Raw genomic sequence first — 27418 nt, 5'->3', positions numbered from 1 at the left:
ACAATTTATTAAACAATTAGTTTCTTCTGTGTTTCCAGAGGCAAATATTTTTGCTAGGACATTGTCAAACTGTTAACATTTCTTCCTATTTGCTCCTATTGTTGTTCATTATCTATTCTCTGTAGTGCCCACAATGTGCTGGGTGTACTCCAAGCAGAAAATTACTGTTATTGTGGCCCACGGTCCCCAGCCATTACAAAGCCCCATTGTTCAGCCACTCTCTAAGCACAGAGGAAGCTAACTCTCTTGTGTTAACACTCAAGGTCCTGTTTTCTGACAGGCTTTTCTCCCCTTTATGTGTGCATCTAACACTTTTAGGGTTGTATCCCGTGTTTCAGAGCACAACAGGAAACAGCCGCCCACAGTTTTTTCCCAGGAGATGAGGGGACAATGCATCCGGCCCTTGCCTGCAGTTAGGGGAAGGTGCTGGCAAGCCAGCCCTTCTCAGCCACTGTCTCCTTCACACAGGGAGTGTGTTAGCAGCTGGTTCTTCTCACTGGTGGCACAGCACATACCTCCTTTGGGCCTGCCATCCTGCGTTGAAAAGTACATGTTCTGCTAAACCCAAAAGTTACAGGTGTGTCTGCAAAAACTTGAGTTATGGACAATGTTTCAGCAATACCCAGTAAGCAGTAAAAACAGAATTTTTTCCCCTTAAAGACCCTACAGACCTGAACACAAAACATCAAAAGAGAATGAAACAAAGATGCAGGAAAGTCTTAAGTTAACTAACTAATAACTCATTGACCAGCTTCCATCCCAGACCCTTGGTCTGCTGCTCCACCCCCCACCCACACACCCACACATTATCTAGGTGCCAGGCTCTGCCCTGGGTCCTGGTAACTGGTTAACCAGACAACAAAGGCTTTTTAGGGTTAATCTGTGTCACCATCTATTTGTCTCCTCCAGGCCCTCTGCAGAGACCTGAGTGTTTGGGCTCTGCATTTCTCTTGCAAGATGGCCCTGTGGATATGCTGAATGCAGCAGTATTGTGGTTGTCCTTGGTGCAGTGAAATACAAAGGTGCTCTGGCAGGGTAGAAGATGCAGCTGGAGAAATCCTGGCTTGCAATTGCTTTTCCATTGCTGCTTTCTGATGGATACAACTCAGGAGGCATGGAAAATTCAATCTGCAGGCAGAGCCTTGTCCTGAGGGTGGGTTTCTGAAAGAGGACTCCTGAGGTGTACAATTTGTTGAGGTGCTGCAGGAAAACTCTTACAAGCACCAGCGTACAATTTTTTAAAATGGGAAGAAGGTCAGGGGAGAGGTTAGTTTTCATGAAGCTGCTAATTTTGTCAGGAGTGAAGTGCCAGAATGAAAACTCAGAGGTGAAAAAGAGGTGGTGACCGGAATGATAGGAATTAACTATGTGGAATTGCAGTGAGAGGAAAGGAGAAGTCAAAGGGAAGCATCAAAGATCTTAAAAGGAAGCCAAGCAGTTTGGTGCTGTGCTGTGGTGGTAGGAAGCATGAGCATCTGACTAACTGTCCAGTCTTGGAATCCTGATTTTGTTCCTGGCCCTGCCCTTAATTTGTGGAGTGGTATCAGCCGTGTGTGGCAGTGTGACAGGCACTCCCCTTGGCTTGAATTTCCCCTCTGTAAAACAGAGTTTATTCATCCCAAGCCTGAGGAGGCAGTTTTCAATCCAGGCTCTGTCCCCAGGTGTTTCAGTGGGAGTTTGCAGTGGACACCTGGAGGCAGCACAAAGAGGTCTGCTGCAAATCCAGCTCCAGGGTATTCAGGTCACTGCAGCAAGCCACCCTCCACCTGGTGCTGGCAGAGCTGGTGTCAAGGGCTGGACTGAGAACCTGAGGTGGGATTTTAAAGCCCTGATTTAGTTCACAATGTGGGTCCATAGGCAGCTGTGTGCAGGGCTGAGTCATGCCCTGCAATGGAGGGGGAAGGGAAGAGAGCTGAGTAGCAAAGGTGCAAACATCACACACTGGCATTGCTATCAAAGAGATCAACCACTGCCTGTATGCATCTATAGACAGTGATGAAAGGCTGACAATAGCTTGTCCATGTTAAAATAATAGTTTCATTCACAACAATTCAGGGACACTCTCTAAAGATGTGGTATTTTAGCACATTTCTGCTAGTGATTTCATTGCGTAATTTTTAGCCTCAAGCCTCTTCCATTTCCACGTGAATACCTGCTCAGTTCTGTGTACACTGAAAGGTCTCTTTGTTTCCTTTCCAGCCATGCCTCTCCCGCCTCTCAATGTGACTGTAAGCCAAGTCACCAGCAGCAATGCCAGCGTGGTCTGGGTGCCAGGATTTGATGGCCGTGCACCTCTCCATTCTTGCACTCTTCAGGTATGGCCTCTCTGCCTTGTGCCCTGCCCTGCATAAATAATTGGACTCTTCTAAGCCACGTTTCCTGGGCTATCATTTGCTCTCCCAACATTTTAGCCGTGTTCCAATTCTTACTTCACAGCCTTAAAACATAAAAACTTAACGGGAGGCAACTCATAGGTGCCAAAGAGCAGGTCATGAGCTTCATGCTCAAAAGTTAATTGTTAAGGACTGGCCACATTCTCCTGGCCAGCAGGTTATCAGTTGCTTCGTGGCAGCTGCTCCACAGAGGTTATTACACTGCAGCACACGTGAGGCACACTGCACTCTGTGGGAAGTGCCCTGGAGCAGCTGTGGCTGCAGGGTGCCCACCCTTCCTGCAAGGAGCAGTGGCCCATGGTAGCTTGTTCCAGGGCAGGTGCCTGTGAGTCCCGTGCCAAAGCAGGCCTGTGCTGTGGGATGCCAGAAGAAGTGCAGGAATTCGCACATACCGATGAATCCAAGGGATGAGGAGCTTGCAGAGTATAGGATGTGGTACAGGAAAGGGAGGAATGATGGAAGCAGAAGGCAGATTGGGCTTTTTGATACAAGATCAGGCCTATTTGCATGTCTCAGAGCAAATTTAAGCCCTGTCTCTAAATTTTGATTGGTTTTCCGTTGCCAAAGACCAGTTCTTCCCAGAAAATCAAGCTTGATACTATTCTGTAGCTCTGCTGGGTGCAGAGTACTCCACATCTGTGAAAAACTGGTCTGCTCCTTGAAGTTCCTGGAAACAATGGTATGTGTCCAACCTCAGGCAGCGTTAGTTTCTATCATTGCATACTTAGCTGTAGAATCAGATCAAAGAGCAGGTAGCCCAGTGAGAAAATAAATGGTGATACCCAAAGCAGGCTGTGCAAACACAGCTAGGCACATTCCCCATGGATTTATTTGCCAGGCCCCTATGCTTTCCCTACCTGATTACAGCAGCCTTATGAGCTGGAGTGGAATTTTTATGCAGTCTTGCCAACTATGCAGAGGAGGATTATAAACTTAAGGTATGCTGGAAGCAGTCTAGCTAATTTACTTGTAGTCCTCTTTTTATTTGAGGGGAAACCAGAGGTTTCATGCTCTGATGTTTATTATATTTCTGAAGTAAAGGAAATAATAATTTAGTTTCAACTCACTGGCAGAAAGAACTCCTGAATGCAGCTGGCCCTGGTTTGTGGGTTTTGTTGCTACTTCTGTTCTTTTTTGCAGTTGAAAATACTTTTCTTCCTCCGTTTTACAATGTCAGTTATCTCAGGCTGGAACAGCCTATTCTCTCTGGCTTGCACGCTGCAATGCTAATCATTCCGGGGTTTAAGTTCTCCCTCACTTTTGGCAGGGGCAGGGCTGGGGGATGGGACATGTGGAAAAGAGGCTGAATCAGAGCAGCCCAGTTTCTGTCAACTCAGCAGTCTCTCACCCCTTTTCTAAGCCTTTTCTGTTCTATTTGGGGAGGACGGAGTTCCTGCATTTGAGTCTGGGAGCGGGATAACTTGGCAATGACCCTGCACTGTCAGAAAACTGTGCTTCCTCTGACTCCCACATTGAGAGAGTCTGTGCAAGGCATTGACCTACATTTCCATGTGAAAATGCACATGTTCCTGGCTCCTCATGATTGCACTTGTGCCGGGAGTCTCCCAGAAAGAGAAGGGGGATTGGAAGTTTGCTGTGCTGTTCTGGCACTCAGGCATTGCAGCGGGTGCCCCAGGAGCGCCGTGTTCAGACAAGCAGATTGCCTCTGGGGACAGGGCAGGGCATGGCAGTGTTTTCTGACTGCTAAGCCAAGTTCCAGGTGTGAAAGGGGCAGATGCACTACCACCAGCTCTTGGGAGTGTTGAACAGAAATACATCACCTAGCAGACAGGGTTTAACAAAATAGTTGTCTTGTTTTTTCCGTGCTGCGGGTGACAGTGATAATGACTACAATATGCTTTTCTACTCAGGAAACTTGAGATTCTTGCTTTCTACCAGCCAAATAAACCAGTGTGCCAGAAGTGTATGTGAGAGTGAGCAGAAGGGCAGTGAGAAAGGAAGAAGGGCTGCCATATAAAATACATAAAGTCCAAATGACTTTTTCACTTTTGTCAGTACATCTTGCCTTTACTCTCTGCTTTGCTATTTTGCATGCACTTGAAGAGAAAGTCTGAGCCTGGAAGCTATGCAGTGATTTCTGCTATTGTTAGTACAAAAGTAGGAGCATTCACTCTGTCTGTGCATTAAAAGCACACAGTGATATCAGATTTAAATTAACATTCATGCTGCTTTAAAGCTTAGATTTGGCAACAAGAAAAAGAAAGATGTAGGAGTGGTAAGAAGTTTTTTTCCAGTTTAATTTGAAACAAGTTAGTTGAACCAAGTTACCTATGTCTACCATACCTCTCATCCACTACAAAATTGGAAATATACAAAGTTATGGAAAAAAGAGTTGAGCAAAAGGTGACAGTAGGCAACAGGCAAGTTGCTCTACTGGTTTTCATTGCCCAGATTTAAACAAGCCTCAGAAGCTGGCTGCTACCACTCAAAGTGATAAGCACATTTAGTTTTCTTTAAAGGAATAATAATCAACTGTAGAAAGTGTAACATAGGGAAGGAAATGTTTTAAAATATGGAACCAAATTTTCATCTGGTGGAAAATTTCTGTACTGCCCAAAATGATGTCACTTCATGATTCTTAGTTTGACAAGTCCCATTTCAGTATTTTAAGCACTGCTGGTGCTGTATCTATTATTACACATCCCTAAACTGACAATTAAATGAATTCTTATCCATGTGGACATGTTAGTCATATTGTTTATGGTAACAGTCATCTCGTTTCACTCTTGGCACAGGTATCTGAGTCCCCAGGTGGCCAGGAGGTGTCCACTGAAGTGACCCCAGTGCCGCCCTTCTCCTACACCGTGCAAGGCCTGAAGCATTCCACCAACTACAGCGTCCGTGTGCAGTGCAGCAATGAGATGGGCAGCTCCCCTTTCACTGACAGGGTTTATTTCCAGACCCTGGAGCTTGGTAAGAAACAGCAGACAAGAACAGGACAGCAGTTCTGAACCTGAAAAAGAGACTATTATAAATGTCATTAACTCCTTGCTGCTTCTGCAGTATGGGAAACATTATGCTGTTAGATTGCTCATGCATTCCAAGGGTCTCCCAGAGCAAAACAATAATACATAGCCACAAGTAGTAGCAGCAATGATGTGTAACACAGGGCTTTACCCAGCCATGGGGTTTCTGCATGCTGGTCCCATTAGCTCTGTGAGATCCGTGGGATCTTGAGAGAAATGAGAGGTGCTGACCTGTCTTCTCCACTTGAAACCACACACAGAGTGCTGGTGGTTTGCAGAAGTTATTCCCTCTCCTGACACCCTCTCTTTTCTGGATGATCTCAGGAAAGAGGGTGAAACTGCCATTTTCAGTGTGGATAGTGCCTTATTTTCCTGCACAAGTGATGGTGTTCTGTTCTCTGCTTTCAGCTCCAAACAGCACCCCTCAAAATATCCATGTTATTCAAAGAGATCCTGGTCTAATTTTGGAGTGGGAAGGTGTGACTCCAGATGTGCTGAAAGAAAATGTCCTGGGATACAGACTGGAATGGATTCAGGATAATGTAACTCAGGTAACAGATTGAGAAGTTACTGAGCCATTGAGCACAGAATTACAGAAGGTTTGCACTAAATTTTCTAGGCATTAAGGTCCCTCATCCATACCAGGGGATTAGTTTACTGACACTGCTTTTGTGTAAATGGATGTATTCTGACATTAGGGAATGCCCCACTATTTGACTTCAAGATATAGGACCATTTCCTCCTTCCTGGCATATTCAGAATTCCTTCACTTGAATGTTCATCTGCAGACAGACCAGTTCTCTGCCATTCCTTGCACAGGCAGGACAACAGAGAGAATCCATTTGTCTGTCTCTGCCTCTTTCTGGGCTGTCCAGCTCAGTACAGGATGTGGGCTTTCTGTCTCCTGTGACTGGGCCTTGGCTTTCCAAATGCTAGCAGCAAAGGTGTATTTAACAAGTGAATTGTTATTGTATTTAACAAGTGAGTTGTGCTGTAAATCACAGAAAGAAGGTTGTGGATTCTTTAGCTTCATTTATAATACTTAGGGAGTTGAAAGGACCCTGACAGGGTAGGCGGCCTTTCATTTATTTGTTGGCATTGACCTTTCCCAGGTATCTATCAGCCTTTGAAGTTCACAGCATTTCTTATGGTTTCTAACTTCCTAATAGGTGTTTACCCAGTGCTTATTAATGAAGAGCAACCCTGTAATAGTAGACAGCTAGAGGGAAAAAAGAATTATTTCCTATTTTGTATGACCCATTTCACACTAGGTCAGCGTCATTGACTTTGTGTGATGGTATTTTGAGTTCTCATTGAATTTACTCTGTGTCAGTGGTGGCAGCCAAATGTTCATGGGTTTGCTGTATGAGGAAGGTCCATAAAACTACTGAAAATATCTTGACCTTGCCATTGTAAGTGAAAATTTGGGCTGAAATTCAGAAGCCATTCAGGATTTGGTCAGCAAGTTAAAACAGACAGATTCCTCCCTTGGATTAAAACCACCAGATGCTTTACAGTAAACCACAAGAAGGAGGTATATCTTTTAATAGCAGAAAAAAACCCTATTTCTATAGCAACGTGCATGGGAGGACTTCAAAGGAAGAAATTATTAAACCTCCTATCTCCCTTATGCCTTGGGAAACTATTAGCAATTTTTGGGAAGAGAAACCCAAGACAACAGCCCAAATCTCAGGCAAAACTGAGATAAGGGCCCAGAAGTCACAATTCCCAGCCCTTGTTATAGTGCCAGTGAAGTACATGTTTGGTACTGTTTTGGTTTAAAGGTGAAGTTTTACATTAGATGCCTTTGAAAACAGCTCACTGTTCATTGTCATTTGCACTCAGGGGGAGATGATTGTGCAGGACACAAAAGCCAATCTCTCCATGTGGAATCCTCTCAAAGACCTCATTATCAGGGTGTGTGTGCTGAACTCTGCAGGGTGTGGGCCCTGGAGTGACCTCTTCCTGCTTGAAGCCCAGGAGGTCATGGGTAAGTGTCCACTATTTTCTCCCTTCACTTGGGGAAAAAAGTCAGAAATACTGGGACTGCTGTTTTTTCACAGTCTTTTTCTTTCAGTGCTTATTACTTACATGTGGGGTTACACAACAGCACACTTCATCAAGGAGACTAGAAATTCAATAATCTTCAAAGAGCTGGTATAAACAAAACAGCTTCTGGCCTCTACTGTGTCTTCTTAGAACAGGGTTTTACTGTGCTTAGTGCAGAGCAGAAGGGCAGACACAAGAGAAAATATGCAAATTAGGGTTTACACAGATTTACACAAGTAAACGTGGCAGAAGACTCCTCCAGTACAGATTGTCTTCTTTGATTTAATTTTATGACATTCCTGACTAGTTTTAGTGAAGTCTGATTTAAACTGTGGCTACATGGGGGTTCATAATGGTTTTACTGAATGTGTATATGTTAAATCAGTTTAGCTGTCTCCATGGAAAAGCTGAGCTACTGGTAGAAGAGGAAGATGATGGTACAGATGCTGTACCATGCAATCTGGACCATGTGGATGGGTTTGTTGAGAGCAAAGGACATGCACATGTGGAGTGCACGCCTAGTGCTGAAGGGCAGTTGGGCTCACCTGGGGTGATTTCCTGGCTGCTTGTGTTTCCCTGTGAGTGGGAAGTAAGTGGCAGGCAGGCTATGAAGTAAGACAGGATGTTATATGGGGAGATGGATAGAAGGGAGAAGGGAAAAGTTCCTGTTTGTGAAGGAAACTGTAACAGAAGTAAGAGGAAAATGTTCCAAATAAAGATACAGATTGGTGATAAGAAGTCATAGAGGTGTGACCGTACAAAAATTCCACATTCTCCTGAGGTTTTGTTTCCAAGTGGCTGTGGCAGGACAAGATATCTAATTTCTAAGTCTATCTAATATCAAAGTCTCTAATTTCTGATGCTGACCCATCTGCTGCTGCTATCTTCTCACTCTACATGTCTCTGAGGAATCACATGGACATTGATCTCTCCTGATCCCTCCACGCTGAGGGATGGCAGGGAGACTCAATAGAGGAGTTCCCAAGCAAGCAGGAGATGGGGATACAGGTGGAGCAACCAGTAGAGAACTGTATCCTTACTTGCAGTAGTGCATTTAGTGCTGGTTTTAGCATGCACATTACTCAGGTCCTTTGGCAGCCCAGTTCCTGTGACAAAGTCAGCACTGAAGGTCAGGTGTGAGCATGCAGCCACTGTGGGATCAAAGCCCTCAAATTATTTAAAAGAGATTGAAGGGGTGGGAAGGTTCAGAGCTGAACCCACTGAGGTTGGTCACTAGCTGCATCAATTTTTTTCCTCCTATTTTTTGATTGGGTATTTTCTGTGGCACCCAAATACATACAAAAGTATCTGAAAGAACCAGGGTTTCCTTTGGAAAACAGCCATCACTGGCAAGAAGCCCCAGGGAATGTTTAGGGTTTGCATTTTACAGGGAGCTGGAATGGGGTAATCCTGAAAGCACTATATGTTGTTGCTTGATTGTTTTTATTTACAAACCACTTCAAAAAAAGCAGCATCGGGAGTGGTGCTTGTTTTGGCCAAATGCTGTCTGGAAGCACATGTATTTCTTCACAAGCATAATAGGCTGGAAGTAAAAGTTCACTGTGGAAACACTGACAGGCCTTAAGCAGCAGAGCTGCAGAAAGACTGCAGTTTTGTTTCAGGCCTGGTAGAAAACATAAGTCGCTTCCTTTCCTAAAATAGCAGCCTGGCACTGGTTGCTTTATGTGAGAAATGCCAGGGGTGGTTTCTGCCCAGCTCCCAGTGCGGCAATAAGGATGACTAAGCTCATATAAACTTTAAGTCGAATTTGTCATCACAGCAAAGCTAGTGGGAGCTCCACCCTACTTATGCAGAGATCTTGAGTGCTGTTAACAAAGATTGTTTTAATATTTTGAGAAACTTTCTCAGAAGAAACCTCTTTTTTCATGGCAGGGTGAGGAACAGAGTGGTGTAATAGCTTTTTCCTATCTGTAATCTTCACAATTTTAGGCAGAAGACTCTTGGATTATGTTCTTTGCACACTTTTGAAATATAAACTTTTTATGAAATAAAAGGGTCCATCATCCGAGGGCTCCTAAATACTCTTCTAAACTCTTCTAATAATACTGAATTCTCTCCGCCTGGTGCAGTCTTAAGGCATGTGCTTGTTGAAAAAGGGGTTGCAGGAGATGGGAGAGAGAGTTGAGAGAGGAGAGGCAACTTGTGGGCTGCAGCCTCCTCTCAAACTCAGTGACACGAGAGGGAAGCAAGGATGTGTGGGGCAGAGCAGGAGAAGCAGTGAATTTCAATATTCATTTCTATTTCTGGCACATTTGCTATAAACTGTGAGATGGGCTTCTGATTCCCAGCAGTTTAGAAACAGGGAGAATAATTTTTTTTAGTTTTATTTTCATCCATACTCCTTTTGGAGAGGCTCCCCAGAAGTTAACCTAAATCCCTGCTCTCTCACCAGACAGAGACTAGAAAAATAAGCCAAGAGAGGTTTGTCTCACCACAGGGAGAAGGAAGCCTTATTGTTAACTATGAGAGAGGACCTTTCTCATCAGTGTTGTTAGCTGTTTCTACCCTGATTGTTGGGCAGAATCACACCAAGTGAATGCCTTGGGAATAGTGGAGAGGGTAGGAGTTACCTCTGGTTTTTTGAGAAAGACAGCTTCTGTTTCTGATCTCTCCCTCCTCATAAACAGCCTTGAAGGCTGGGTTGAAAATTGCAGCAAGAGGGAGTATCATAAGCCCCAGAGCCTGTAAAGCCTTCTGGATGGTAAAAGAAAATGTGAGTCACTGAAGGAGATAAGATGCTGGAAAATAAGTACTGAGGATCTGATAATTTGCTTCAAGTGGAGAAGTACTAGTCTGCTTCCTCCTTTTGTCTACAATTCTGTGTCCTTAAGCTCTACCTATTTATTAACCAATACTACTTCTTTAAAAACCTGGATGATAAGGCTCCTCCATGCAGCTGTTAATCAAGCCTCAGGAGCCTCTTGCCTGCCAGGACTCTGCCAGCAAGGGTTGTCTGACTATTTTTCATATGCATCTGTGCAGAGATCCATCCAAATTCCAGCCCATTAACCTAACACCTCTTTTAAGAACAGGTTTATTTATACTGTCATGACTTATATCAGGATTACTTACATCATCAAAGATGATTCTTCCTTGCCTTCAGGTAAAGGGCAATCAGCTGCTGAGGGTGAGCAAGTGAGCATGAAGATGGAGGTGCTCAGGGACCTGGTACCTTTTCTTGTTAGCTCTTAAACATTTTGGAATGAGGGCCATCCTAGATTTTAAAAAATCCATTCAAATTCACATTTAATCCTTAGTAATTGTATTTGGAGAAGAAATCTCTCAGGGAGTTGGATTAATTTATCATTTTTTGCCAGGCATACATAATATTCTTTTTATTCAGAACTGTATTGCTTATCTTCCTTGCCTGACAGCTTGCTCAGCTTGGCAGTGTCTCCATTTCTTCTGTAGACATTTTGTAGTCAAAAGTATACATATTCTGGGAGCAAATATTCTTTTCTTTGAGGAGAGACATTGAGAAGCTGCAACCACCAAACAACATTGTAAAGTTACAGCTAATACCAAGTCCCTCAGGATGCTTCTCTTTCTGGGAGGGGTTAGAGGAAAAATGTAAATATTTTTAACCATATTGCCATGAGGCAATTGTCCTTCTCTGCTGTCTTTCAAAATGTTGCCTGGCTGACATTCAGGTAGTGCTGTGTTACCTGGTCAAGGTTCTGGTCTGTCTCAAACAGGACAGGGTGAAACCCAACACAGAATGATCATGCTGAGGAACCTTCTTGTCCTGAGGCTCCAGTTTGAAGCGCCCCAGATCATGAGCTCATGTGAAATAATATAATCTGGTGCAGCACCTGTTACATTCTCAAGGCTCAAAGCCAGTAGTTTCTGACAACTAGATGGTTCTGCTCTGCCTTTGCTGTGAGAAAGAGCTCGTTTGCCTGATGATTGGCTGAGTACCTGTTTATGCCAAATTCCAGTATACAAAGATCCACCAGGTCCAGCAGCATGGCTTTCCCATTTAAAATCTAAAGGAGAAATTGGTCTGTTTAACATTAGCAGTGTTCTGTTTTCTGACTGGTGTTTTCTCCATCATCTAGGTGGCCAGAGACAACCTCCATATGGGACATCCTGGGTTCCTGTGGCACTGGGCATTCTCACAGCTCTGGTCACAGCTGTTGCCCTGGCTCTTATTCTCCTTCGAAAAAGAAGAAAGGAAACTCGGTTTGGGTAAGGGAGTTTCTCCTTGTGCTGGTTAGAGAGATCTCTGCTTTCTCTTCTGTTGTGGTTTCTGACTCAATTATTTTTCAAAATAATTTGGCTGGCGTACTTTTGGCAGTTTCTTTGAGTAACTGTATTGGTTGTTTTTTTGTTGGAATTTTTTGGGGGGTTTGTTGTTACTGGCTTTGTCCCATAGTTTTGAGGTGCCTGCCTTTTCTTCAAAATGACACCACCAAAAATACAGTAGAAAAAATGTTACGTTAATAGCAATGCCTTATTAGACTATACAAATATAAACTCTATGAAGGTAATTCTTAGCACTGCTGCTTAAGAGAAAAGATCCACAGATGAAATATCTGTATTCGTATGGTCTGAGCCCTTTATCCCATGCTGGTTTTCAGTCTATCAGCTGATTATAACTTCCTGACTGCCCAGAACCTCTGGATTCCCAGTAAAGTTTCCTGTCCATCACCTCTGACTCTTCGCTGTGGTTTGCTCCCTACTGCAAACAAGGTTCCCTCTCTTTCCAGTCTCCCAGACCTCCCTGTCATAGCAGCATCTCTGCTCCTATGACTCCTGCAACCAGCCCCGACCTTCAGCTTCTCCCAGGCACTTGGGAGGAGTGATTCCCCTGTTTTGGAAGGCTGTAGGTGCATCAGCAAAGCAGCATAAACCCATTGTTTCTCCTCTCCAGATACACCCTCTTTAACAAAACAGTCTGCAGAATTTATATGGCAAGGGGGGAGAAACCATCCATACTGTTCAACACACACTTCTAGAATTGATTGGCCCGTGTAATCATGGTCCTGTGTGTCTTTTCTGCCTTCTAGCCATGCCTTTGGCAGTGTGGTTGGCAGAGGGGATCCAGCAGTCCATTTCAGAGCTGCCAGGTCTTTCAACAGGGAGGGCCCAGAGCTCATTGAAGCAACATGTAAGTAAAATGACCTGAGTGATTCTGCCTGGGAAGCTGTGTTCATGCATTTACAATGCTCTCTCTGTTTTCACTGAAACTGATGTTTCTTAATAAAAAACATGGGATTAATTTACAATGAGGCTTAGACACTGTGAATTGCAGAGGTGAAAGGCCAGAATGGTTGTTTCCATACCAATTACATAGCACTTGCTAATTACAGCTACGGTCATTATGTATATTAATGCAAGACATAAATTCACCACTCCCTTGCCCCAGTTTCACAATACAAGGACTCCTTCAACTGGAATATAATCCAGTGGTGAGATAAATATGGCTGAACAATATTAGCAGGACTTTTTAAATTCAGTATGCTGAGCTGTGCTACAAGCATGAACCAATCAATCAGTCTTGGAGAGCAGGAATTAGTTACTTATCAAAGAGGAGATTGAGTTCCAGGAATGGTCAGATGATCCATTAAGGTGATGCATTTCTGTCTCCTGGTTCAGGAAGGGCATGGCTCTCTGTGGCAGCGCTGCTTACCTGGGGTAGGATGATGCTCCAGTCAGTAATTAAAATGGTGCAGTGTTTAAGGGTGGTATTATCACACCCTCTCCCTTTAAGTACTGTAAGTACATTTTCTGATGGTTGAAAGTTACTGGCCATTTGTCTGAGGTGAGGCTAGAGGACATGGAAGGGAATTCTGCCCTTTTCCCTGCTTACAGTGTGGGAATCAGATTGGAGATGGAGATTAGAACAGATGACTCTTAATGTTGTGACAGAATATTTAAATATCTCTTATTTGATGCTTCATTTGTTTTGTTGTTTGGTTTTTTTCCAGTGGAGAGTATAGGGATCAGTGATGAGTTGAAGACAAAACTAAAAGATGTCTTAATCCAAGAACAGCAGTTCACCTTGGGAAGAATGTTGGGCAAGGGTAAGAACCAAAACTGAACAAGGCTTTACATTGAAAATCCCACTTGTGTTAATTTAACTATTGAGTAGGAAGAAGCAATTATAAGCAGCCTGTTTTCTCTCCAGCTTGTAGATGGAAATTTAAATGGAACTATCCCTTCCGCTGGGATAAAACATTTCAGGGGTTTAGCATAACTAAGAGGATATTGGCTAAGCCATTCCTGTAATATGGCTCTACACAATCATGAACTGCAGCCTATGCTCAGCTTTCCAAAGCAGTGTTAATTCACTAGTGATGTGAACTTCTTGCAGAAATTTAAACAAAGGAATATTCAATTAACATTCCCCTTTTCCTTTTTCTTTATAAGACTAGTTTTATTGCAGGGTTTTTTGACCCTTTCCCACAGGGAGCATTCTTCCCCTCCATCCCTCCTAGAACAAATGTGTTTCTTTCAGAGCAGGAAGATGACCTTCCTGCAGAAGTGGTCTCAGAGGGCTTAACAATGCTAAGTAATCAAACAGCTGTGTCATCTGTTTGTGTTAGCTCTTGGCCAGTTTCTGGGATCCTACTTCAACCCTCTTGGGCTGCTCCCATGACAGGTAAACTGAAATTGGCTGCAGAGGGGCCCCAGGGCATGGCCTTGGTGTGGGGATGCCAGCTGGCAAGACCTGGTCTGTGTTGCCAGCCCCACTGCCACAAGCCCAGGTCACATGTTATAAGATGACATAACTGCATTATCATGGGCTCTGCTGACTCTACAGCTCCATAATATGGGAGCAGCACAAAATACCTTTGTTCCTTCCCATTTTCCTGATCTGTGGTCAGATCCACTGCTCATGGTTTTTGTGAAGTAAGCACATGCCATAGAGTAGTGAAGGACACTGGTGAAGAGCCAGTGGGAAGATAATGCTTCTGGGGTAGGTGTCCTGAGTGCCATATTTTGCTTCCTTCTTTTCAGTGTCAGAGTTCCTCGTACTAATGCACTGTGGGTGGGATAAGCAGTTACAAAATTAGGGAGAGCAAATCTAGAGCCAGATCTAATGCAAAGAGGCTGTTAGGCTGTGGTATAAAGCCTCATTAGGCTAAATATGAAAGAGGTTTTGGCCTGTTGCATTTCCTCTTAACTCATTAGAGGACACACCTGGGCAAAATACTGCCTTCTGTGAATCAACATATCACTCACACACAAGTAGATGCTCTGTTTTCTCTGGTCTCCTGTGATTCATAGAAGTAATTCTCTGAGTTTTGTGAGATAAGGCTGACTGTGTCTCAAATGGTTGAGCCCTGGCACTATCACTCAGCTCTGATGGCTGTCAATACTAAGAGCTTCCTCAGCCATCCCATCCCCTTACTGCTCCAGCAAAGAGACTCCTCTCTGAACAGAACCTCACTCAGACTCATCCCTCATGATTTGGCTTCCCCAGAAATGTCTGCCCAGCCTAAACTCTGTCTCTGCATCATCTGTCTGGTCAGGAATTGCTTTTTTCCCTTCTCATTTTCCTTTGCCTTCTGGACTGCCAGCACAGTGAGCTCTGTCTACTGGTAGTGATATCTCTTCTAGACACGCATGTGCTGAAAGCTGCTGTCTGGAACTGCAGAATGAAAAACAGAGCATTTCTTATGGGTACTCAGCTTCTTTGCCAGTGACCCCTGAAGTGAACCTGCTGTGAATCATACTTTCTTCACAAGAAGCTGTTCCCTCACTGCCTACTCTGATAATTTTGCAGGAGAGTTTGGGTCAGTTCGAGAGGCACTACTGAAGCTAGATGATGGCTCTTTCCAGAAAGTGGCAGTGAAGATGCTGAAAGGTATGTGGGAGCAGGGCTACCTGAATTACTCAAGAAAAGAGAGCTTGGAAAGATTAAATGTTGTCTGTCCTATTCTCAGCAAATATCCCCTGGTGCTCTTTATTTCTCTCTGAGCTTCCCACTCAGCCACTCTGCCCGTGTTGTCTCCCATCCCTTTCATGTCAGTCTTTTTGTAGTGGAAGCTCTTCAGGAAAGGACCTATACCACCTAGTTGCTTCTACAGCACATAGCACATGGTGAACGCAACCAAAACCACTCCATCATGTAGCACAGACAGTTCAGACAGGTCTGCTTTGCCCTGATAATTCAGCAGTCAAAGAACAGTATTCCTGCAAGCACATAGCCTGGAATAAACAGAAGAGTGTCTGGGCTGAATGCAGTGACAAGCCAACTCATCTCAGTCAGCACATTTGACTGAGCAGCCCAGCTCCCTTCTGATTTGCCATTTGATGAGTGTACATAACAAGGGCAACTAACAGGCAGAAGTCTGTAACAAGAAAAGCAATTAAGAGATAGGAATAAATCAAAGGAAATGTGCATATATCTGTGTTTATATATGTTAACCTACGTTATTTGATCCCTTTTGCCTGTAAGGCAAAAATTAACTGTGACTGACTGAAAGCAAACTCACTTATCTCTGGAGCCCAGTTTGCTGTCACAGAATAACAGCTTGTACTAATACACTTAGTACCATCTAGTGTAACTTGTATCGTTTTATCCAGCTTCAACAATAATTCTAATCAGCTTGCAAGCTTCTGTGTAGTCAGAATGTCTCCCTTCAGGCATCTAACTAAGGAACAATCTGTCAGCCTCCAGAGGCACCTTCCTTTCTTCATTGACTGTAAAAAGGGAATCTCCTTTTGTCTTCTGAATTATATTGAAATTACTTGCCTAAAGTAGGTAATGTGAACACTCCCCTACAGGTCTGAGTCTGATCTTGCAGCAGGACTGGAGGACTCTTGCTAAATTCAGCAGCAGCAGTGGTGGGAGTAGTCGACAGGGATACCTCTAGATTATATATATATATTTTTTCATAAATCTGGAGTCATAGCAATGAGAAATAATTTACTTCAGAATTTTGCTGATGTACATCACTGCTGAATTTGGTCCAAGCTGTCCAGTAGTGTGGTTATTTAAGAAATCTTAGCTCTAGTGCCTTTCAAGACTCAATCATGCTAAGAGACATAAAGGCATTTATCTTTCATGGCTTCCTTGTCAGAGATTAATTGGGCCCTGTTGTGCCAGTCACAGGCTCTGCCATCTCCTCAGTTTCAACATTTTCTTTCATTTGCATGACGTCTCCTCTCCCTGACATTTGTAGTTTAGGTTCTTTTACCTAATTAATTCTTAGTCTTTAACCCTCACACGGTTTGCACAGCTTCCAAGGAAAGTTCTTACTCAGAAAAAGCTGCTAACCAGTGGCTCTTTACCAAGAACCAATTTACCAGATGTCCCTGATATGTGCTTACTGCTGCCCATCCCAGGAGAGAGTGTCAGGCTCTGCTTTGTTGTAAAATGGCTTATCTAGCTATAGGTCTGAGGAGATGCGCTGTGCCACAAAGAACAAGTTTCTGACAATCACTATATGTAATGCACCTTGGAGCCACCTACAAAGAAAGAAAACTCACAGTCCCTTTTTCCAGCTGACATCTTCACCTCTACTGACATTGAGGAGTTCCTGCGCGAGGCTGCCTGCATGAAGGAGTTTGACCACCCTCATGTCACCAAGCTGATCGGTAAGGCAGCGCTGCTGCTCGTGCCACAGAGCTCCTCCTGCTCCTGCATGATCCCACACAGCCCCACTCCCCCCAGCAGGGCTGCTGCAGCCTCCTCTGTGCTGCCTGGAGTGCTGTGCAGGCCAGCACTGCTCCTTCCCAGGGGCTTGGAGTGTGTGCAGTGCTCCCCACACCTGCCCTCACACACCACAACAGCCATCTCCTCTTTAAGCTGGTTCTTTGGCTCTTGCAAATGCATCAGGGAGACTTTGGCTGGCTGAGACGTGTCTGAACTGCTGTGAAATGTGAACAGGTGGGCAGGTAGGCTATAAATAGGAGGAAGATTGTGCCTTTCCAAAATAATGAGTAAGAAGCAAGACATTCATGGGTAGACACTTTGGAATGCAGGTATTTTCCATAATGTGGAGATTGCTTTGCAGAGCCTGGGCTTGGGGCTGTCTGGTCTGGAGTGATCCTAGAAGCATTTATAGTTGGTCCTGCAAGGAGAGCTGAGAGGCTCTAGGCTCTTAGTACAGCCTCTGGAGCAAACAGGGTTAGAGGCATCTTACCACCTGGCACAAAGCCACAGAAGCTTGGAGCATGGAATCTACCCACCAAAACTGCACATTTTCCTCCAGATCTGTCAGAGGAAGGCACAGCAGCCTGTAAGATTCCTCCTGGGAATAATCTATTTGCTAACACCCGTTTGCTGTGTGTGTCCTCACCAGGAGTCAGCCTACGAAGCCGTCCCAAGGGCCGTCTCCCAATTCCCATGGTGATCCTGCCCTTCATGAAGCATGGAGACCTCCATGCTTTTCTGCTGATGTCAAGGATTGGGGAAAACCCATTTGTAAGTCTGTCTTACTGTAGAATTCCTTCTGGGAGGTTAGGGATTTTCAGAGAATGTATTTGGAGCAGCTCAGGATTGGTGTCCCAAAGGCACTGGCAGGTGATTGGATTTTAATACCAGGGGAAGTTGTGAGATGTGGTCTTAAAGTATTTAATTCCATGTATGCTGGGGACCAGCTCCTCCATCCCATCCCATCCCATCCCATCCCATCCCATCCCATCCCATCCCATCCCATCCCATCCCATCCCATCCCATCCCATCCCATCCCATCCCATCCCATCCCATCCCATCCCATCCCATCCCATCCCATCCCATCCCATCCCATCCCATCCCATCCCATCCCTGTATTCCCCATCCCTGCTCTGTAAAGTGGCAGCAAACTTTGCATTTTTGTCATATGTGCTTGAAAGCCTTTGGGAATAGAACCTAAACTGTTATTTCTTACAGAACTTGCCTGTTCAGACACTCCTCAAGTTCATGATTGACATTGCCAGCGGGATGGAGTACTTAAGCTCAAAAAATTTCATACACAGGGACCTTGCAGCTCGGAACTGCATGTAAGTGATTAATGAGTTTTTAATGAAAAGAAAGACCAGAGTGGGTAAGGGAGGGATAAAAAACCTTTTGCATGACAGAAGTGTCAGGGGTCCTGCCTAAGAATGCTGATGCTTGCATTAAGTGACAACAGACATAGGGGAGCCATAGTCATTGTGGTGGGGTGTGTGGTGGTGCTGCTGGGAGCAGGGAGCAACTCCTAAAGTCCCACTGATCTTTCAAACAAGCCCTTTTTATAATGACCTTTTCTGTCATTGGTTTGCAGATAGTTTCACAGAGTTGATTACAGTATGTGTTTGTAATTAGCCACTCCAGTGGTTGTGTGTCAGCAAAGGCTATTTGTTCCACAATGTCAAGCAACCAGCAGGAGGGAATGGGTTTGGCTGTGTTAGGAGAAAAGAACTTCCATTGTGTGATGAAGTCTGTATTTCTGGTATCTATTTTGAGGACTTGATTATCACAATATAAGAACTGTAGTTTCCTTGAAAGCTTGTGGAGAATGCCTCTAAAAATATTTGCATGGTGAACACACCATATGATCCCACTTCACTGTTCTTGACACCAAACTACCTTGACTGCTTTGAAGGAAAGAAAAGTCCTTTTTGTATCTTTTCCACTCTGCTTCTTCCCTGAGAATGGAGTATGGAACAGCTCATTGTGACAGCAGTACTCTGCCTCTGAACAAAACCACAACAACCAATAAAATCCACAATGAGACACAGATTTCCAAAGGCATTTCAATGTCCAGATGTACAGGCAAAAGAGCCTGATAGTTATGATGAAAAATGATGGGTTAGCCTGCTTTGGCATTTATGAGAAACCCAGACTGATTTTCTGTTTTTGTAGACATCCTCCAGAGGAAGCTGAATGGCTATTTCAGCACATTTTCTGGAGAAGCAGTGAGTTCTTTATGAGGCCTGGGAGCATGAAGTTTGTGGCCTTTACTTGGACTGTCTGCCAACATGTATAGGTTTAAGTGGGTGACAGAGCAATTCAGACCATTAACCAGGCTTGGAGAGATGTTGCAGATCTAGCAGTTCAAGCAGTTTTAACAGGCAGTCTAGGCAATCACCCTATGATTTTTTTGATTTCCAGTATGGGGTGCAGGTCTTGGTGATAGCAGTGAGCATTGCAGATGTCCTCTGATAATCTTGGAAATGGAAGGTATCTGAGTTTGCTTTGTGTAAGAGTCTAGACCATCTGAGCCTAGCCACTTCCTTACTTCCTTAGTCATGATTAGTTCCCTGTTAGTCTGAAGGAACTAGTTTGAGACTACTAAGCTATTTCACATTGGTCACCAAGTAGATGAAATCATTCTCCTTCTGTGTAATACTTGGTGAGCTGTATACCTTTTTTTATTTTTTGGATTTTTGGGTATTTTTTTGTCTGAGGTAGCCAATAAATGCTTTCCTTTCCTCATCTGTGAAAACTTTCCCATAGGTTGGATGAGAACATGAACGTGAGTGTCGCAGACTTTGGACTTTCTAAGAAAATCTACAGTGGAGACTACTACCGCCAGGGCTGTGCCTCCAAGCTGCCAGTGAAGTGGCTGGCTCTGGAAAGCCTGGCAGATAATCTGTACACAACGCACAGCGATGTGGTGAGGTTTGCTCCGGTGCCCTGGGGACCACTTGTATTCCTGCTGGAGTGGAGGATTCCCACTCAGGGTGGGAAAAGGCCCTGGTGATAGGAAAGAGAGTTCACCTTGTGTTTGAGGGATGATGTCAGAACTTAAGGCTAAAAATATAGGAGTGTTTAATGGAGAAGACATCAACCCTTTTCTTCTTGTTGTCCTTTTGTCCTTTATTTTTCAGTGTTTATCCCCATCCTCTTCCTCTTTCCTCTTCTTCTCTTGCTTTTCCTCTCTTTATGCAGTTTTCTCTCTCTTATTCTCTCTTATTTTCCTTTCTCTTCTGCCTGACAGTTTGAAGGTGACATTTGAAATGTGTGTGACCCACACACTTAGGCACAAGTGCAGCAAAGGTGCTCTGTGCTGCAGAAGGCATTGGTGGAACTCTGTAGATCTGAATACGTCAGTGTTTACACTCCCCATATCTTTGCCCCTGGGGAGCAAGGCTAAACCCATTCATCTGAAATTGCTACTTATTTTCCTTTTGGGATTTTTTTTTCTGGTACCATCTTCGCTCTTCCTTGCTGCCTTTTGATCTATTTTCACACTAGTTTTGTCCTTCAGTGCTGTGGTCTTGCCTTTCCAGTTGTCCCTGTCACGGTGTCCTTGAAGAGATAACCAAGAGTGCCTTGTAATGTGGCTGCTGTGTTGCCCAGCCATTGCTGCATCCACTGCACACTGGGTTTAGTGATTGGTGATCACTAGTTAAGCCAGGTTACAAGCATTGGACAGGGGTTTGCTTATAAAAATAATAACTTTTTGCACCTCACAAACCTTGCAGTTTAGTTGAAAAGTACAAGTACGGCTGTGCAGTGTAGAGCTGAAATGAACGTAAGCCATAAGGGGGGGTTTGTTCTTGCCCTGCTTATTGGCTAAACTCTGCTTTCCCTTGTGTCTGTACATTACTAGAAACTCAGAATCTGGTGAAATGAATTAAGAAACTGATTTGTGAGCCCCAAACCAAAATATTCTTCTATCTGGGAATCAAAAAATTGATACCACATACCTTAAAGAACATAAGTAGGAAAGGTCTGCAGGTGGAAGACAGGAGTAGCTCCAAATCTTCCCCTGCTCCACTGCAGGATGGGGCTGGACAGGGCCTTCAGCTGTCTCCTAAGATGATGTGCCAGCACCAGAAGCATCTGGTGGGTCATTTCTGTTTTGTAGCTAGAATTTGGATAGTCCTTGCATCACTGCTGCTCAGATGACATTACCCAGCACAGCCTGAGCATACTGAAAGCAAGCCCAGCGAGCAGGGAACGGTCTGTTCACTTGTTCTGTGTGCTGTTCTCTTTCAGTGGGCGTTTGGGGTGACCATGTGGGAGATTGTGACCCGAGGGCAAACCCCTTATGCTGGCATTGAGAACGCAGAAATCTACAACTACCTCATCAGTGGCAACAGGCTGAAGCAGCCCCCGGAGTGCCTGGAAGATGTGTGAGTACTTCCTCACCCTGCTGACATGATTTTTTTGAGGAATTTGGCACGCTGGAAGGAAACAGAGGCAGCTGGCTGGGATGCTGATCTGAATCTCTCCACTTTCCAGTACACAGAGCCATTCACTAGAAAGTCCCTGGGTTAGCTACTAGATATTCTTTGCTGGCAGAGCTCCCAGGAACCTGTGGTAACTACACAAGCAGCTAACTTGGCTCAATGGTTTCAACAGGGTCAACATTAGCAGTTCTTGGCTTTGTGGAACTGTAATTGTGTTTCCAGAATCACTGAACCCTGGCTTCTCAGGCCAACATCTGAGCAAAGGGATGAGTTCCATGGCACACCCTGAAAGATGAATAGAGAGGCAGTCTAGCAAGACTACAAGGAAACTGGATTGCAGAGGCAGTGGCCTGCATGTGTCATTCAAAGGTTTGCCCAGTTTTGAAATTTTGATCTACTACTCTCAGAAATAGCAGGCTGAAAGAGAAGAGAGCAGGTGGGACAAACTAAGGTTGTGTAGATCAGTGTCCCACCTTAAATTACATCTAGGAACAAATCCAGGACAATCTTGAAGATTCTGGTTGCAGACATTTTCAGACTTACAGGAAGGACCTAGATAGTCCACAGGGCAGCAGGCAGCCACATGCTGCAGCCTGTGCTCCTGCCTTAATCCTGCTGCCAAGGGTTCACTCGTGGCCAGCAGGTCACGGGAAATGTTTGCTCAGGAACCCTTCTTCCATGAGTGATGGTTGGAGGTTCCTGGTGTCCTCACATGGAGCTGGGATCCCCCAGGGAGTGTCACCATAACTTATCCCAAAGTAAAACTTGCCTTGCCTGGACAAGATGAAATCATTTCACTGAGGGCCCAAGCAAGGCTCTGTGTGTTGTGCCCAAAGCAAGATATAACTATGAGCACTGATTTTAGTGGTCTAAGACCTCTTTCCTCCCTCTTCCCTCCTGCTCTGATAGTGGATTATTTAATGTAGCTGCTTTCACCTTTCCCTTTTCTCCTACATAGGGAATAATCTGTACTTGTGTTACTAAAGGTGAACACTTTCATCTTCTCAGCAGTTCATTTTTTACTGAATACAAATATAAACAGTTATATCACTGCTTAAATTAATTGCACATCTGCATCATGGCTGCTCTGAGGAGCTTTGGTTGTGGAGCTTATGGCTGTAAGATGTTAGAGATGCAGAAAGTAGAGAAGATACTCACAAACCTACTAGATAGTCACTGGAGAAAAATGCATCAAAAACTATTGAAAAAGTACAACCATCTTTTGTGAGGTGCTTGAGCTACAGGTTATTGAGACCTGAGAGAATATACCAGAAAAGTCTCACTACATGCTCAGCCTCAGCTTACATGCGTTCCCCAAGTGTTGCTACTGGACTTTGTCAGGCACAGGGTACTGGGGCAAAGGGACCTTTGAGTTGATTCAGCATAGCCAATCTTTTTCTACTTTTCCTTCAAACGGATTATTCAATGGATAGCAAAGGTAAAAGCAAGTGTTTAATTTGGTTGCACAGAACTGGAAGTTTCTGTTTTATCTGCAGCATTTATAGTCGTTTCTACTGTTTGTGAGGGATGTAAATCAGGATTAAGACAACTGAACCATAGAAGCTTTCTGTAAAAGTAGTGTGAGATAAGAAACAGTCTTGTAAGTCTGATCACAAGGAATACAAAAAGTAAAATAAAACCCATCATGAAATGCTTTATTTCCCAGTAAAGGCCACATCAGATTTTTTGTTCCATTTACAAGTTCAACTGAGGTTCATTTGTATGCAGTGTTTTTCAGTGCCAGCACTGTGCTTTGTTCCCGTTCCCTGCAAAACTGGCAACAATAACAGCATAGGAGTGCAGCTGCCAGTCTTGTGGGTGATGCATCAAGAGGAGCAGGACAATGGCTCTGGCCGTGCTCCAGCGCAGCCCTGCGGCCGCGGCCTGGCCGGCGGGAGCGCGGCCAGCGCCGACACCGAGCTGGGAGCTCAGGGCACTGAGCTCTCTCCCCTTGCCCAAGCACGGGCCTGCTGAGCCAGGGACTGTCCGCTCCTGCTGGCCCTGGGGTGCCAGAGCTGAGCTGGCTGCGTTTGACTGTAGGAGGAAGGCTGCAGGACGGGACCTGGTAATGGCCCTGTCTTCTGCACTGGAGTGGCACCTTTGTAGTTGAAGGCCATTTCAGCATCCCTCTTCCAGCACTGAAGCTGTTGCCCGTTCTTTAACAGCCCTCTAAACAAACCCAGGGTGCCTTTTTCCAGTCCTGTTGACAACCTCTCAGGCACAGCAGCAGCACACTTCCGTTACTCTGGGAGCTGAGTTAACATGGCATGAAAGAAAGGATACTCTGGAAATAACATGCACCTCCTGCAATTTGATCTTTGTTTTCTTCCTGTGATTTATCTGCTCTTGAACTAGAATTTGGAGGAACAGCTTCAAGCTGTGGCAGAGGTTGTGAGGGTGCTTTTTGTGAATAAATTCAAAAACTATTACTAGGTGATGTCACACTCAAATTCCTATTCTAGCTCCCTAGAGACAGCAGAACAAGGGTTTTACCAGGAAATTCAGCATGCTTTGAGAGGGCTTTTGATACCATCTAAATAACATTTTTGACCAAAGGGAGAATGCCCTTAAAAATGAGAAGAAACAAGAAATTACACCCATAATGGCCATCCATGCTGTATCACCTGTGCCAGGCCAAAGCTGACAGTTTTTCGGGGAAGTGTCTGTGTTTTTTAGGCTTCACTGCCCAGAGCCCCTCTTCAGAGGTGCAGAGCATGGCTGCTTCACTTCTCAATGCTCTTGTCTCCCTCTGTTTTGCAGCTATGATCTCATGTGCAGATGTTGGCATCCTGAGCCCAAGCTACGGCCCAGCTTTGCAGTACTCCGCTCCCAGCTGGAAATGATTCGTGGGAGAATGTCCACACTCTCTTCCAGTCAAGATCCTCTCTATGTCAACATTGGGAAGGACAAAGAGGCATCTGCAAGTGAGCCTGCCCTGCACACCTCCTTTGGAAACATAGATGCTGAGGAGACTGTTGCTGGGGCAGCTGCTGCTGTCACAAGTGACTATCGCTATATCATGAGCCCCTTGTGCCTTGGAGATGATGCTGAGGGTGAAAGGCATCCAGATGGACAAGAAGGGGAGGACAAAAGCCTTCTGTATGAGCTAGAGACAGAAGGAGAGAAGAGTTGCTAGCCTGTACATAGCAGTGAGCTTCCCTGGGACTGGATGTGTGCAGCGTGGTGCTGTCTCCTGGGGCTCTGATGCCGGTTCTGGAAGAGCTTTGAACAGCACTGGCCAGGGCTCTTGGTCAGCTTCTGTAGCTTTCACCACCCGTGTGGGCTGCAGAGGCAAGTAGCTTGGAAGAACTGCAACCCCAACAACCCCTTGGATATAGGGAGGGAGGCAGTAGGGTTACAGGTTGACCACATCCTGCTGAAAGGAGTTCAGAGCTAAGGCAGCAGTCGGAGTCTGTGCTCTGCTTCTTCTCACTGAGTGCTGGAGCAGAGCTGAATACACCTTCTGTTCAGTCAGTGCTTGCTCTTGTGTAGATGTTGTCTTCAATCCTGGCTGCGTGACTTTGGGACTGGTACCCCTGAAAACTCTAGTGGGTATTTATATTGTCATTCAGGACAAGAGGGCAAAATTCCCCTCATGCTCACTCAGCAGTACTGCCTAGACTTGTTGCCTACCTCAGTGGTTCTCAGACTGATCAGCGGATCTGCTCCTACCCAGCACTGAATTTGAACATCTGGTTCATTTCATGTGGTGACATTTGCTGCTTCCTCAGTCCAGGGCTCTTTTAAGAGTTTCAGACATTTTGGTGAGCAAAGAGATTAGAAAAAAAAAATGAAAATCCAGCATTACTCTTCTCCCCATGTATGTTTTTTTTATGTCTTTCTTTTTCTTCTGTTTGATGCCAGTTCAGGCCTGACTAGACTTGCAGCTGACATTAAAATGCAAAGGGAGGGAGAGCAGCTGGCTTGTGTGAGGGCAGAATCCAACTTCAAAGGAATGGAAAGGAAGCAGTGTAGAGAGGACTTAACAGCAGTATGGGGAAACAGTGTTAATTAATGCTAAGTGCTGCCCTCCAGGAGAGGAAGAAGACTGAGATACAGAATGATGACTTGCTCAGTTTCAGCAGGAGCGGGATTCAGCATTTGCTTCAAAGTTGGATTATTTCTATCATTCTCTTTATTAGCCCTATATCTTCTTCAAATAATGAAGAACTGTAGCTGCTACAGTGACATGTGAAATCAATTTCAGGAAGATGTGTGTTGAGGGGAGGGATCAACTGGAAGATTTCTTTCTGAAGAGAGAGGCCTCGTGATGAAAAAGCTTGAGAACCACTGGCCTTCCTATTTAGGAGGCTTTTTGGCATGCTGTAAAAGTCACATAAAACGTGGAATAGTATCACTGCAGCCTTCCAGACAGGGCAAAATTAATGGGTTTGCTCTTTGGGTTTTGTTTTGTTTTCCAATCAGCATGTCTGACTCACTGTAACTGCAAGTGCTTGTGTGGTTTTTAATAATTTAATATTTTACTGTAAATCAGCATTTGTTTTGTGCAGTGGTTCCCAGCCAGGAAGTGCAGTTACATCTTACTCTACTTATCCTAAATATTTGCTAGATCTTAATTTCTTTTATTTTCACTGCGCTGAAAACTTGGCAGTATTTCTTAGGATTCCACATTGCACTTTCTCAAACTAATACCACAAATGTCAGCATTTACTGAGTTGGCAAAGGTGGGACCAAAAAGTCAAATGAGATTGCAGACTTGGTATCAGAACAATCCGCCCGTCAATACCCAGTATTTGCTTATTGTCAAGTCGGGGTCTAAATATAAAATTCAGGTCAAGCTTCAGCCCTTATGAGAACTCTTCCTAGGGAAGGGGAATTTCAGCCTGAGACTTGAGCATGGGCCCTTTCTGTTAAGTTTCCAACTGAACAGAGATGTCCCAGAGGTCTCTCCAGAAATTCAGTATGGTTTCTCAGTCACAGATACAAATCTTACACCCCAGGCAGTCCAGGGTTTTCTCTTCTCTTAGCTGGAATGCTGTAAATGCAGGTGAGAAGATAACACCTAACAAACCTGTGCAGTGCACTTTTGCAGTGAGAGCAGAAGGCTATGCTCCCTGCAGCTGCCTAGGAAGTGCAGATGTACATATAGTCTCTAACTCTGGGAAGCATGTCTTTAGTTTTTATGCATTTTTTAATAATAAAACCTGTACTGTGTTTGAGTCCCAGCCTCTTAACTGTAGCAGAATGTGTGATGATGCTCACTAACTGTGTGGGGTCATAGTCAGCCCAGCGGAAAGTCATCTTTCTTCCTTCACCAAGCATGACTGAGCTACTTCTTGGGAGCAGAGAATACGTTTGGCCTGCCCAGGTTACAGTTACCCTGCGTTGCTCCAGCCTTGAGATTGTGAAGGCCAAAATCTGATGGGCAGGGGCCAGTGGTTCCACGCAGAGAGGCTCTGCAGCCACCACTTTGCAGGCACCTGGGGAAGAGCCCTCTCTGGGATGTGGTGCTTCCCACCGAGGAATGCAGGACCTGTGCATCAGTTGCTCCCTGAAAGTTGTCACGTGCGCCCATCCAGCTACTGGCAGTGCTCTCGGTGGAAAAGAGGTTTGGAGGAGGTGGGTAGAATTCAGATCCTGACTCAAGTGTTCCAAGCACAACATAAAAGAGCCCCTGGATTTCCAACTTGCAGAGAAGAAAAGGCATACCTCACGCTTTTATTCTTCACAAGCAAACAGCACGCTGCACGCCCTCTGCCTGCAGCTCACGCAGAGAGGAAGAGTGATGGGAAACGGCACAAGCACTCACCCCCCATCTGCAATGCAGGAAAAACGACTTCCAAAGCATGAAGCAGCTGATTTGGTTAATATTTTAAGTTTCCAGTTCCCAGTTATGTCCCTTAGATCTGTTTCAAATGATGATTTAATCCTTTTGCATAAAAGCTTGGAGAC

General features: G+C 44.7%; 1 protein-coding gene across 3 annotated transcripts in view; it reads left to right on the top strand.

Annotated features, from left to right (window-relative positions):
- Positions 1-26685, top strand: part of TYRO3 (TYRO3 protein tyrosine kinase) — a 41503-nt gene extending 14818 nt beyond the window's left edge. For all 3 annotated transcript variants that reach the window (XM_064713956.1, XM_064713957.1, XM_064713959.1), the window contains 14 exons: positions 2200-2315; positions 5150-5327; positions 5789-5931; positions 7226-7370; positions 11509-11638; positions 12460-12560; positions 13381-13476; positions 15183-15263; positions 16907-16999; positions 17707-17828; positions 18276-18385; positions 19824-19983; positions 21312-21448; positions 24266-26685. In XM_064713956.1, coding sequence (XP_064570026.1) covers positions 2200-2315; positions 5150-5327; positions 5789-5931; positions 7226-7370; positions 11509-11638; positions 12460-12560; positions 13381-13476; positions 15183-15263; positions 16907-16999; positions 17707-17828; positions 18276-18385; positions 19824-19983; positions 21312-21448; positions 24266-24641 — 1988 coding nt within the window. In that variant the 3' untranslated portion in view covers positions 24642-26685. The remainder of the gene's footprint in view (positions 1-2199; positions 2316-5149; positions 5328-5788; positions 5932-7225; positions 7371-11508; positions 11639-12459; positions 12561-13380; positions 13477-15182; positions 15264-16906; positions 17000-17706; positions 17829-18275; positions 18386-19823; positions 19984-21311; positions 21449-24265) is intronic.
- The last annotated feature ends 733 nt before the right edge of the window (positions 26686-27418 follow it).

Source organism: Zonotrichia leucophrys, chromosome 5 (assembly GCF_028769735.1).
Source record: "Zonotrichia leucophrys gambelii isolate GWCS_2022_RI chromosome 5, RI_Zleu_2.0, whole genome shotgun sequence".
NCBI lineage: Eukaryota > Metazoa > Chordata > Aves > Passeriformes > Passerellidae > Zonotrichia > Zonotrichia leucophrys.
Note: the sequence above shows the minus strand (reverse complement) of the source record. Positions and strands in the feature narration are given on the sequence as shown.